General features: G+C 48.6%; 1 protein-coding gene across 1 annotated transcript; it reads right to left on the bottom strand.

Annotated features, from left to right (window-relative positions):
• Positions 1 to 8,718: 8,718 nt before the first annotated feature.
• Positions 8,719 to 14,202, bottom strand: LOC136475790 (uncharacterized). The gene is made up of 2 exons (XM_066473388.1): positions 13,691 to 14,202; positions 8,719 to 13,224 (listed from the first exon to the last, which is right to left on the bottom strand). The coding sequence occupies exon 2, from the start codon at positions 12,614 to 12,616 to the stop codon at positions 12,281 to 12,283; it is 336 nt and encodes a 111-aa protein (XP_066329485.1). The 5' UTR covers positions 12,617 to 13,224; positions 13,691 to 14,202; the 3' UTR covers positions 8,719 to 12,280.

Here is a 14,202-nt window from a genome sequence, read left to right as displayed (position 1 = left end):
ATGGCCCTTGGAATCCTAGGACCGGCACTGTCTATATCAGTAGTGACCCCCGGTGAGGCTAACCAGTGTGTGGCATACCATTTCGAACAAAAAGCGATTTACTTTTCCAATATTCTCGTTGTTTTTTAATCTCCAAGCCGGTGAGCAGCAGCAATACAACAACAACAAAGCATTTAAGTCTCAAATAAATTAGGGTAGGCTAAAATTAAAAACCCAGCAGAAGCAATCGAGGTCCAGACACGTGGATAGCTGTCTTCTAAGCACTCCTATCTAAAACTAAGTCTTTAGATATATTCCATCATTTTCAAGTCTCCTTTTATTGCCTCTACCCAAGTCAACTTCGGTCTTAATATGCCTCTCTTCACGTTACTATCCTGGCTTAGGATTCCATTACGCACCGGTGCCTCTGTAGGTCTTCGTTGGACATGTCCAAATCATCTAAACCGGTGTTGGACAATCTTTTCTACAATTGGTGCTACCCCTAATCTATCATGTATATTATCGTTCTGAACTCGATCTCTTCTTGTATGACCGCAAATTCAACACAACATACGCATTTTCGCGACACTTATCTGTTGAACATATCGTCTTTTCGTAGGTCAATATTCTGCACCATACAACATATCAGATCTAATCGCCATCCTATAAAACTTGCCTTTTAGCTTTTGTGGTACCCTTTTGTCACATAGGACACCAGATACTTGTCGCCACTTCATCCACCATGTTTTGATTCTATGACTAACGTCTTCGTCAATATCCTCGTCTATGTAGCATTGATTCTAAATAGACGATAATTATGGCCGACGACAATTATGATGGGGAAAGAGCAAAGAGGCCGCCAAGATGATGAGGTTTGGGCTTTGGGCCGAGAGCTAATGATAAAGCCATCTACACTTGCTCCAGAATGGGCCAACTGTTTCATACAAAATGAGCCTGGTCAAGTTGCAGCCTATGCACGCGGTTTGCAGGTCAAACGGGCCTTCTTCTATTCTACGTACGTATCTGCGTAGAAAAGGTCACACCGGCTTCTGCATCTCTTCCTCTTCTTCGTTCCTGCCACAACCACCAAACACAAACTATAGTCTCGATTTTCTGCTATAGAAAGAGAGACGTGTCTATGACAAGTAAAGAAAGAAAAAACTAGCTACAAGATTTTCAAAACCAAATTTGAGCCCCACTTAAAAAGATGTACAAAACAAAATGATGTGAAAAGCATATACCGGTTATGAATCCTCGCACTAAGAAAATTTAGTACCTAGAGACACCTAAGCATATATAGATCTAGTTATAGAAATATGGAACTTGTAATCGTGTATGGTAAACTAAAGATAATAACTTTGGCTAATAAAAGAAAGCAGAGTTATTAGATCTCACAAAGCCAGATTGAAATAACATCGTCCAAGTCTTGCTCCAAAAAAAAACACATCGTCCAAGTCCAAGAACAAGAGGAAGACAGAGACACAGAGAAGACGCGCGCGAGCGAGGTGTACTTACTTTTACGGTCCTTGTTAAGCTTCGCGGCCGGCCAGGAGAGAGCTGCCACACTGCCTACTAGACGAGCATGCCATGCGGAACTCTCTTATCGGAGGCAGAGCAGTGCGGCAATCAAGCCGCGCGCGGCGGCGGCGTACGGCCGCCGGTGTGCCGGCACACAGGACTAGCCGTAAAGACGACATTACCAGAAGTAGCAGAACCTCTACCGTTAACCGAAGCCGCGATTTGTGAAGCGAAAAAGAGCTAGCTTGGTGCTTGGAGAGGGTTGGAGCCTGGAGATGCTGTGCTGATAAGCAAGCCGATCCAATGCCAGCGCCCAGCGGCCAGACGACTGATCGACAAGCAACTCTAGAATGGCTGGCTGGGGTATCGTGTATCCATGTTTTGTGAGTCTGGTAGCGTAGTAATCAACGATGGCAAGCGAGGTGGCTGCTAGATAGAAATAAGCAGTAGTCTTGACTGGTTCTCCAATCCGATCCAATGGATGCCGCAGCACGACGTGTCACGGCCAATACAAGAACCGGGCCAGGAGCAATTGGGCAAGTAATTAAGATCGTCAGGCCAGGGCTAACTCCGTCCACGTACGACAAAGCTTTCAATTGCGTAATAGCCACTGGCTCCTGCAACTGCAAGCGACGGGAAAGAAATACAGCCACTTGCGATAAGAAATATGTGGGGTGAAGACGACGACTTTGGACGTTTGGGATGGCAATCACATCGAAAAGTCGTTTGTTTGGTATTGGTCTGGATGAGCCTCCACGGGCTTCACCATTTCCTAGTATCATGTAATTCATGTAAAGTTGTAAACTATAGTGCTATCATAAATAATTTCAACCTCTGTTATTAACTCATAACCCTTACTTCACACCTTCACCTATAAAACAACATATTGTGTCCCTTGAAGTATTAAGATCGTCTAGATAACCCCTGAGATGGTCTGAAGGTTGTTTTGCTTACAATATTACATATACTATAGTCCTTATTAAAACATCTAATAATATTCAAATACATGACCTCCTCATTTTGTAGGGTTATTTTGACACTGTATCGTGTCATACTGAGCTGAGTATTCATGCTTACATGCAGGCTCATTTGTTCCATCCCTCTCCCTATTTTTTCTAGGTTCACCCACTACCACATGAGCAGCACACGAGCTTGTTTCACCTGTTGCCCCCACACCGTGTGAAAAGAGATCCTCGTGGTATCCGCCCCAAACTCACGGATCACGACACCTCAACAGGACCTTGATCATCCTTCAAGAGTACACTTTGCAGGTTTTGGTCACGGTGATCAGGGGCGGAACTAGCATAAAATTTCAGTGACGGTCTGTTACTGATAGAACCTCTGTGGCTACACGAAAGAGGTATATTTTTTTTAGAAACCCACAATTTGAGTGTGCCCCCACTCCTTGTGTATTGGGTTCAACCTTGACGGTGACATCGTAACATAAGTGCAAGTGGTCATGACATTTTTCACCTAGACACGTAGGTCTCTGGTCCCAAGTTGATAGTCATTAGAGTCATAGACTCCTTTCTTTTATATTGGTTGCGTGGTTCTATAGAAAGATTGGAAGTGGCTCCATAATTATTACTATTATATCAATTATTGCTTAGGAAAAAAGTTTACAACGAACACTAAACTAGAGCCATATTGGACGGTCAACTTTAAGGAGGTATTTTTTTTTAAAAAAATGAAGCCGACAGGAGAGTTGTATGTTATATTAACAAGAAGGAACTTTGCAGAGGATTTGAAAGCGCAATATGGGTGCTATAATGTAACAGGTTAAGTTTACTGTTGTCGGTGTTTCGAGTAAACACCAACGAGTAAATTTATATTTGTTGCGCGTTGGGTCTAGATGGTGTGCTAAAAGACACAAAGTTTATACTGGTTCGAGCAGAATATCCCTACGTCCAGTTTACGGCTGCTGCTCGTGTTATTAGCACTGAAAGGTTCGTAGTAGGGGTACAAACAGACGAGAGAGTGACATGTCCCAAGTCTCTGATGGAAAGGTTGAAAGGACATTGAGAGCTTGGTTGCTGCTCAGCTATGTGTTATGTGATGTGTGGTGTGTTGAATTCGATCCGTCCCTTTAGTGGGGTGCCCTGCCTTCCCTTTTATAGATCAAGGGGGAGCAGGGGTTACAGATAGGAGAAAGAAGAAAAACCATAAGTCAGGAAGGTCCTTCGAAGGTGCCAGGTCTTCCTTTTCCTCCAAGCCAGTCCCACTGATACGGCGGACGGTGCCAGGGATAGCACGTTCGCTAATCCTGATAGGGCCGTGCTCTGGCTTCGTTCAGCAAGTGGTCATGTCCCATCCTGCCCTGGCGGGCTGCGCGACGCACCAGGGTGCCGAGCCATGACCCTACGGAGAGCAGACAGCGTAGAGGCCCCTCGTTTGTTATTGTAGATGACATGAGTTTCCTCCTAGACCGTAGTGGTTGTCGTATGTTTCCGTCAGGATTCGTGTCCGAGGGCAAATTTCGACGCCCATAACATTGTAGGACAAATATCGGCACCAACAACACTGTTTGGGCTCTGACATGACTGGAAGAGCTTAAAGCGTTCGTCTGGTCATATCCTGATGGTACTTTCCTATAGGCGTGTAGGGTATGGTCCTTGGTATTGCGGTTGACTTGAGTGCCCCGCCTTATCTGCTCATGTAGTTGTGAAGGAGCAGCGCAAAGACGTCAGGCGAGGCGGAGCCAGCCCTCGGACGTCGGGCGAGGCGGAATCCGTCCTCAGATGTCGGGCGAGGCAGAGACTGCTCCCAGACGTTGGGGGAGGCAGAGTCTGCCCCTAGATGTCAGGCGAGGCGGAGTCTGCCCCTAGACGTCGGGCGAGGCGGAGTCTGCTCCTAGACGTCGAGCAAGGCAGAGCCAGCCCCCATGGGTCGGGCGAGGCGGAGTCTACTCCCAGACGTCGGGCGAGGCGGAGTCTACCCTTAGACATCGGACGAGGTGGAGCCAGCCCCTGGGGTCGGGCGAGGCAGAGTCTGCTCCCAGACGTCGGGTGAGGCGGAGTCTTCCCCCAGACGTCGGGCGAGGCGGAGTCTTCCCCCGGACGTCGGGCGAGGCAGAGCCTACCCCTGGTCATTAGGAAAATAGGTGTAGTAGCGCTCTTGTCTGTTCGGAAGCGTCAATGTTTGATGGTTATTAGCTCTTCCTCTTTGGGTACCCCAATATTTGGTCCCCGATAGTAGCCCCCGAGCCCCCGGGTGATTTGGATAGAATCGCTCAAGGGTTGATTTGACCTGCCTGAGGGTGCCTGCGAGCGCACCTGACGGGTGTAGCCTCGAGCCGCTGGGTGATTCAGATAGAATCGCTCGGGGATTGATTTGACTTGCCAGAGGGTACGTGCGAGCGCACCCATCGGGTGTGCCCCCAGGTGATTCGGACCCGTCGTGGGTATGGCTGTGAGATTCAGTGGTTGTTTAGCTGGATAGCCCAATTTGGGTCCTGGTATCCCGTCCGTGGGGATCCGTCCAAGGTTAGCCCGGCTGAGACTCGATCGTGGACCGAGACTCTCGTGAGACTTGTGCGTTTGAGTTTTGGGTGATCACGGGCTCATCCTTTGTCGTAAGGGTGCCTTGGGACAGTTCGTCGAAATTGTTGATGGGCCAGCCCTCAAACTCTTGGGCCCAGCCGGGCCTAGAGGAATGCTTTTTGACCTATATCATTTTGCTGGTAAAGAGTCCAGGTCTGCCCGAGAAGGCGAAATGTCCGGCGCATCTTCGAAGGGAAAGGATAGGGATTGCAGGCGCATATCCCGCATGGTGACGTGGTGGTGAATCGTGGCAGGCACGAAGATCCAGGCGGACGGTTGTCTTCCTCACATCCGTCGCCCCTATAAAACCAAAGGGTTCGCCCCTATAAAACCAAAGGGTTCGCCCCTAGGGTTTCGTACATTGGCTCCTTGCCTTTGCATCTACAACCTCCATCGCCAATCGCCTAACCCTCCCGCATCTACATCTCAACCACTGTCAAGTTTGCATCCATCCACCCTAATCGTTTAATGGAGCCGTGGTGTAGATCCAATGTCACCTGCTAGTGCCTAGAGGGCCTTGTCCGCCACGGCCTTCTTTACGCGTGGACCGCCGCTGAGGAGTGGCGGCTGCTCAGCAATGAGGACACGCCATCGCTGTCCGAAGGCTACGTTGTGTCCTTCGCTCACTTCCATGAGCGGGGATTCATCACCCCCACCCACAAGTTCCTTCAGGGGTTGTTGCATTACAAGGTGGAGCTGTAGCACCTTACTCCTAATGGGATCCAGCACATTGCGACGTTCGTCGCCCTGTGTGAGGGGTTCTTGGGGATTAGTCCCCACTTTGACCTATGGCGGTATTTCTTCGCCGTCACCCTCCTGAAGAAGCAGGAGAAGAGGCAAGAGCTGAACGTGCCGATGGGATGTGCCGACATCTAGCTCCGCAACAATCGGGTCAACGAGTACCTGCCAATGCGTCTATCAACCTCCAACAAGGGGTGGCATTCGCATTGGTTCTACGTGAGGAACGACGTAGCTGCTCCCTTGCCAGAGTTACCGGGCGCCTCATCGAAGAGGTTCCAGACTCGGGGAGGAAGTGGGGGGTGCCAGAGAACGATAAGAAGAGGATCTAGGACCACCTCGCTGCCCTTCGCATCCTAAAGGTGAGGGGCGTGAAGGGGTCGGGGATCATCGGCATCTACCACATGTGGAGAGTGGCACCACCGATGAGGCACGCGCTTCCCCTGCACATGATGGTGTCCGGGGTGGCGCTTGACAAGACGACGCTCACCGAAGGAGCGCTCTCCCCCTCCGAAGTGGTGTAGTGGATCAAGGAGGCGATGGAGCCTTCACGGGACAACACCGATGCCGTTCTTGATTTTGTGTATCCGGTGCTGGGGCATCCCCCAATGCGACTGGGACCAGGGTACATTGACTTCTTAAGTTCTCTTTCCCCGTGTCTCCTTTTTAATTGAACTCCTAATCCCTTGATGTTGATATTGAGATAGGGGGACCAGCCGAAGAGAAGGAAAGCGAAGGAGGATAAGAGTGGTAGAGGAAAGCAAAGGAGGATAAAAGGAAAAAGAAGAAGTAGAGAATACGTGCACGGGAGCGAGGGGATGAGACCGATAGTGATGATGACGACGACGACGACATGGTAGCTGTCGATACTAAGCAGGATGACTAGGAGAGCGAGGATACACTGACAGGTATCCCCTCATCCATGCAAGGACCCTTCCCATTTCATGCAGGAGGGAGTGAGTCCATGAGGACAGCGGAGGCGGGCCGAACCGTCGGCCCGTCCTCAGAACAAGTAGGGGCGGGTGGCTCTGCTGTCGTGCCCGGGGTGCCAGTAGAGGGGCCAGCCTTGCTGCCACACCTCAGGGACCAGCGGGGGTGCGCGGATCTGCTGTCGTGCCCCAAGAGCCAGCTGGGGCGAACGGATCTGTCACCGTGCCTGAGGTGTCGTGAAAGGGGAGTGGCTCCACCGCTCGCCCCCGGATGCCAAGGAGGCGAGCCCCTCGGCCCGAGAGCAGGGGCGGGCGCAAAATAGCCCTGTCCTGAGGAGGCAGAGCAGGGACCTAGGGGTTCATCCCCAAAACGCCTCCACCGCCCAACAGCACCGAAGTAAGTCACCAACTCCTCTATTTTCTCTGTTTTGCTCTGTTTTGCAGTGTGACTTATGCCTTTCAATTTTTGCAGAGTCTTGAGACGGGGCACCTCCTTGGCGCTGGCACCCAAGAAGAGTGTTGCCCTTCAGGTGAGACAGGGGCCATCGATTACTGCCCCATCGGCTGGTCTAGCGCCACCCGTGGTGGTGCCCGTGCCCTCGGTGGGTCAAGCGGACGCTAGGGCTGAAGGAGCGCTCTCGGAGGTCACCGAGCAACCAGCGTTGGAGGCGATTCCACTGTCAATGTCGAAGCGGGCGGAGCTACCGCTCGCGCTTGTGGCACCATCTATGGTGGGCGCGGCACCACCGGTCGAGGCCCCGCCGATGCAAATGGAGGTGGTCGCGATCATGACAAGCCAGGCGTAGCCAGACGCAGTCGCTGTGGTGCTCGAGGATATGGCACGATCTGCCTCACCGATGGCCTAGGTGACGGTGCCCGACGTCGGTCGGACGAAGGGGGACACGACCGAAGGGTCCCCGGGTGTTGTGGCGGTGGTGGAGAGGATCAGCGGGGGGTCGCCCTTAGCCCTAACATCGGGGGGTGGCCGCTCGCCCATGTGGGGTGAGTCGCTGCTCTAGTGGATTGATCCACAAGACCCATCGTCGATACTCTTCTCACTCGACGATGCTACCGAGAGCCTAAAGCGGGAGAGTCTCAACGAAGGGATCTCGGCCATGATGAAAGTCCTAAACTAGGCCAGGGGCGTCGTGCGCGAAGTCATCGTTCCTACTAGCCGGGTATTTACTTGATCTCCCTTCTCGCTTTCTTCATGTACTTTTGTGTTTTGACATTGATCTTCTTTTCAGTCTCTTATCGTTCGTACCCAGGAGAAATCATGGTTCCTCCGCGAGCCGAAGGTGGAATGGGACTGCCTCGTCGAAGAGACCCGGCTGCGCGGAGATGTGAGCGCCCAGCTTGCTGTCGCCCAATAGCGGGTGGCCGAGCTGACTCCCCTGGCCAAGGAGGCAGCCGGGCTCCGGCAGTGAGAGGCTAAGGCCCATCGGGACGCGGAGGATGCCGAGAAGTCTTTTGATGAACTCTCGGAAAGGGCACGGCGGGATGAGGAGGAGGCCGCCAGAGTCTGGAAGGAGCAGGATGAGCTGCTCTAGAGGGACACCGAGGCTCGCCAGCGGGTCCTCGACCTCCTGGCCGAGGTGGAGATGGAGCGGGAGCTCAAGCTAGGAGCTGAGGAGAGGTCCACGGCCCTACAGCAGAGGGCGAGCCTAGATGCCGAGGCAATAGCCCGGCTGCGCAAGGAGCAGGACGAGCTATGCCAGACTACGGAGAGACTCCACTCGGAGTGCGACATGGCCCGTGAGGAGCGTGACTAGGCCGTCTAAGAGCGCGACGAGGTGCATCAGGGGGTCAGCTCCCTCCGAGCCGATCTTGGAACCACGATAGCTCAAAGGCTGGAGGCCGAGAGCGTCTCCGGTGGGCTGGTCACGGAGCTTGCCGAGACGCGGGGGATCCTTTAGGCACTTTGCATTAGGAACCGTGAACTATTTTTAAATCAATCTAGTTCTTTTCTATTTTTCTTTCTCTCTAGTACTTTTTCAATTGGAACCCTCCCTTCTTATCTATTGTTGCCAGCAGCTCCTTTCTCAGTTGATGTACAGACACAGACACAGACACAGACGCAGACACAGCACAACACGGCGCAGCTGCGCAGGCGACACTGAAGTTCAGCTCGGAGTGTGGCCTCTCGGCTTTCGTCTTCAACTCCTGTAGCGGATTCTATCGTGCAGCGGACAACACGGACTCTTCAACTCCATCGTGCAGTACTCATCATGACCGATCCTTCTACGGCGTAGACGGGGACTCTACGCGGACTCCGCAGCGGACAACACGGACTCTAAGCGAACTCGATCGGCAGCGGGGCAGGAGCGAGGCGATGAGGCGAGGCATCCGACGAAGACATTATATATGTTATATAGGTGTATAAGAGAAGAGAAGAGATGTATTCAATCTGCTAAAACACACAAATGACAAAGCAATGGTGACTACGGCGGTAGCAAACAAGTGCCAAAAATGATCCACACATGTTCTACCAAGCTAGCCAGTCCTGATGATGACTGACATATTAGGAATGCTGCTACATGGATTACTGTTCATCATTCTTGTGAAGGCTAGCCAATTCACAGTTCTGCTTCATGTATTACTGTTCATCATTGGTACTGCGAATGCATGCAGGCAAAAACTTGAATTAAACACACAATAAGTGGCTGCACAACTCTGAAGTCTGAACATGGTTAGACAGTGTTGGTGAAAATTTCAGTGTCCCATTAGAATCCAGGAAATATAATTACTTCCAATACATTCAAATTCCTGTCCCTGCTTCCCACTCCACATTTTGTTCAAGGGTTAGCTCGGTGAGAGTGACAAAATTATACTCCAAAACCTGCATGTATTCATAGCTTGATACTGAACTGATGAAACCGTCAGAAATAGAAGTTCAGTGTACCATGAGCTGTATACCAGCATTTTGAATTCTAAAATTTCAATTGTGGCTACCTAGACTTTGATAATGAGAAAGTCAGGTACGATGAACATGCAGGAGAACTTAATTCCTAATACTTTCTTGAAAGTAAATAAAAAGATATCTGAATTTTATTATTTAAGATGGAAGAGGGAACTACTAAAGTTACAAAGACTACTTCAAAACTACAAATTTTCCAGCATAATGGAATAGAATGCTCATATCCTAGTATGTATACAACGAATATTTACTCCATTTTTGTTCTAAATTATAAATTATTTTTGGCTTTGCTATGGTATGTATACAACTTACAATTTAGAACAGAGGGAACTAAATTACGGTGCATACTGCTTCCTAATCACATTTTATTTCAGAGTGGTAGGAAGCCAACTAGCTAAATGATGTATGTGGGTTAGTATGCATGCAAAGGTTGTTTAAAATCCGATCGGCATGATCAAACACATACTTTTCTAATAGAGTATATTACATGGATATGGATATCCCTCGCCAAAAAAATATGGATATGGATATCATATTATGATGCATGCATGTGCTTATATATATGGTGATGTATTCACCTGCCGCCAACATGCATGCTTGCATAGTACCTACTAGAAATTAAGAAAACCCTGAGGAGCTTAACTGTAAGGACACGTTACAATTATCCATGCTACTATATATATGGGAAGTTAAAAGCATGCATGGGAAAAGATAGGGGAAGAGCTAGCAAAAGCATGCGAAATGTGGGTGCAAAAACAACTCAACGAGCAATCAATGTAAACTTCAAAAAACTAACCTTTTACTAACCATCCTTGAGACCATTTAGCTATATATGGGATCATGTTGCATAGATATAGATCCTTTGCTGCACCATAAACCAAGAGCTATGCTAATTGCAAAACAAAATACAAATATGCAATAATCCAAGCATGCTGGTTAGGTAAAGAATAAACTCATGCAAAATGCATGTGTCAAACAAACTCAATGATAGAAAGGAATAAATGTTAAATAAGAGTCATCAGACTTTTACTCAGCTCACCAGTCTGACTTAAGATCGGTTGTTAGCTATTAACACTAGTGCTGCAAAGTTCAGTATAGATAGTTTGGTAATTGAGGAAAAATGTTTTTGTATCACACTTCGACTTCATGTAGTATACTATTAATAGAGTTATCATTCATGTATATGCTGGAAATGTATCGTTAGTTGTATATATATAGAGGACCTTTTTCTAAAAGGAAATAAGTTTGGTAAACATGAAGAAATAGAATTCTAAGGCCCTGTTTGATAGGGCTCCTCCCTAGCTCCGGCTCCTGCAAAGGAGCACTAGCAAACGGTTTAGGAGGATCTGTTTTGGAGCTGTTTTTTATGAAGAAAAAGGAGTAAGAGCTGTTTTGGAGAAGCCACACTATCAGCAATGCAAGCGTGGCTAGGCGCTTTGGTAATTATTGTCTTGTATGAGCAGATGCAGGAGACCTTTTCTAAGACTACTTCTGAATTACGATAATATATTTAATGCTATCTGAGCTGTATTTTGTTTTAGAGCTAACCTAGTAATATAATGCTTGTAGATTTGTAGTGCAAAGTAGTGTAATGGTTATTTAACATTTGATTAGCAATAAATGAGAATACGCAGTTTTGAATTCTTACTTTACCTAATATATATCAATATTTGAATTCTGATACATTGTACTGTGTGCATGGCAATACTAATGCATGAAGCATGATTATTGAATGTCTACTACATACATTCTATTATACTGGTGCCAGCATTAACATCCATGTTCCCATCTTGTTTCAAAAATGAAACAAAGAAATTAACATTATTTCACATTCATGCATGCAGTTCTCCATGCATGCATGGTATAGCTAGCAGCTAGCTAGGACTAGGAAGATGAAGCATGCAAAATGTGGGTTCTAGAAAGACTAAACAACTCGAGCAATAATCAATCAAAAGTCAAAACTAAATGGGCATACTTTTTTACTAACCTGCTTCGTTTGAGACAAAACAAAAGCGTCATATGATCTTGCAGATGGTGCTGCACATATAGATATATAGCTATATATGTCCTAAAGATATTGTGCATGCATGTGCTATTGCACCAGTATATGGCTAGTATATATCACTTATACCAATGGCCACACTATATTCATGTCGAAATACCAGCCTCTGGACTGTTTTAACCCTATTGTATTATTGTACCATTCATTTCCAAGCAAGAAACACCAACAGATTAACCAAGATTAGCAGAGTCCATGGGGTTCAAGTTCAACAATCACAAATGCAAGTTAAGCAGCAGAAGAAACAGTATCACAGTATTCGTGGCATGCGCATTCACAACACAATAGAACTGATCACAAGATTAAACAACAGGGCAGGTAGCTTACACAAAATCGACAGCAATTCCAGAGATTACAAATATAATGTTCTTAGTAGCATACACGTACACTACATGATACACACAACACAACACTACAATGTTCTTATAGGAGCAAATCAAACAATTCATGGTACACACAGCACAACACTACGTATAATAATCAAGCAAATCAACGGAATGAAAAGACGGATCGGGCGACGAGAAGCTGGGAAATTAAGTTGAATATAATGAAACATGCATAGCAAGGACTGGTCACCGATCGCGCGTACGCTCTTCCCCTTCTAGGGCACGGCCATAATCAATCCCTCAAGACGGGCAGCCGCCCTCTCGGCGACGGGCAGGTCCGGGGCGGCGATGCTGAGAAGCAGGAGCAGGACCCCAGCCATGAGGAAGACGAAATAGAGCATGACGTGGTCGCGGTTCGCGGCGAGGCCTGGGACGGTGGTGGAGAGGAGCCCCGCCACGCCCCACGCCGCGACGTAGACGGCCGCGTTGAAGCGGCGGCCGCGGAGGCGGAGCGGAGGGAGGAAGGCGCCGACCAGCTGGCGCTGGCGCTGGCGCTGGCGCGGCTCGCCGTCGCCGTCGAGGAGGGCAGGCTCGTCGTAGACGTTCTCCATGGCCTCCTCGCGCGCCTTTGACCAGCTAGAGTGGGGGAGAGGGGGCGGGCGGTGGGGATCGGAGACAGGAAGAGGCTGGGATCGGAGTTGGGGGAAGAAGAAGAAAACGGCACTAAGAAACCTCGAATGGACTATAGAGTGGGACGGAAGTGATTCTGTATCAGTATTCAGTAGTGACCCCCGGTGAGGCTAACCAGTGTGGCATACCATTTTGGACAAAAAGCGATTTACTTTTCCAATATTCCCGTTGTGTTTATTCTCCGACTGTCTGTTAACGATGTTCTCCGGTGACCGCCGGTGAGCAGCAGCAATGTCTGCTTTTTCTCGTTTCATCAATGGTCGACGACAAGATGACGAGACGAGACGGGGAAAGAGCAAAGAGGCCGCCAAGATGATGTGGTTTGGGCTTTGGGCTTTGGGCCGAGAGCAAATGATAAAGCCATCTACACTTGCTCCAGAATGGGCCAACTGTTTCATACAAAATGAGCCTGGTCAAGTTGCAGCCTATGCACGCGGTTTGCAGGTCAAACGGGCCTTCTTCTATTCTACGTACGTATCTGCGTAGAAAAGGTCACACCGGCTTCTGCATCTCTTCCTCTTCTTCGTTCCTGCCACAACCACCAAACACAAACTATAGTCTCGATTTTCTGCTATAGAAAGAGAGACGTGTCTATGACAAGTAAAGAAAGAAAAAACTAGCTACAAGATTTTCAAAACCAAATTTGAGCCCCACTTAAAAAGATGTACAAAACAAAATGATGTGAAAAGCATATACCGGTTATGAATCCTCGCACTAAGAAAATTTAGTACCTAGAGACACCTAAGCATATATAGATCTAGTTATAGAAATATGGAACTTATAATCGTGTATGGTAAACTAAAGATAATAACTTCGGCTAATAAAAGAAAGCAGAGTTATTGCTTTAAAAAAGGCAGAGTTATTAGATCTCACAAAGCCAGATTGAAATAACATCGTCCAAGTCTTGCTCCAAAAAAAAAAACACATCGTCCAAGTCCAAGAACAAGAGGAAGACAGAGACACAGAGAAGACGCGCGCGAGCGAGGTGTACTTACTTTTACGGTCCTTGTTAAGCTTCGCGGCCGGCCAGGAGAGAGCTGCCACACTGCCTACTAGACGAGCATGCCATGCGGAACTCTCTTATCGGAGGCAGAGCAGTGCAGCAATCAAGCCGCGCGCGGCGGCGGCGTACGGCCGCCGGTGTGCCGGCACACAGGACTAGCCGTAAAGACGACATTACCAGAAGTAGCAGAACTTCTACCGTTAACCGAAGCCGCGATTTGTGAAGCGAAAAAGAACTAGCTTGGTGCTTGGAGAGGGTTGGAGCCTGGAGATGCTGTGCTGATAAGCAAGCGGATCCAATGCCAGCGCCCAGCGGCCAGACGACTGATCGACAAGCAACTCTAGAATGGCTGGCTGGGGTATCGTGTATCCATGTGATGTGAGTCTGGTAGCGTAGTAATCAACGATGGCAAGCGAGGTGGCTGCTAGATAGAAATAAGCAGTAGTCTTGACTGGTTCTCCAATCCGATCCAATGGATGCCGCAGCACGACGTGTCACGGCCAA

The sequence above is a fragment of the Miscanthus floridulus genome, chromosome 8 (genome assembly GCF_019320115.1).
Source record: "Miscanthus floridulus cultivar M001 chromosome 8, ASM1932011v1, whole genome shotgun sequence".
NCBI classification, from domain to species: Eukaryota; Viridiplantae; Streptophyta; class Magnoliopsida; order Poales; family Poaceae; genus Miscanthus; species Miscanthus floridulus.
The sequence above is the reverse complement of the archived record's forward strand: the minus strand, read 5'-3'. Positions and strand labels throughout refer to the sequence as shown.

What these genes read in the sequence shown, in the direction of transcription:
- LOC136475790 (XM_066473388.1), bottom strand. Translation starts at nt 12,616, where the DNA reads ATGGAGAACGTCTACGACGAGCCTGCCCTCCTCGACGGCGACGGCGAG.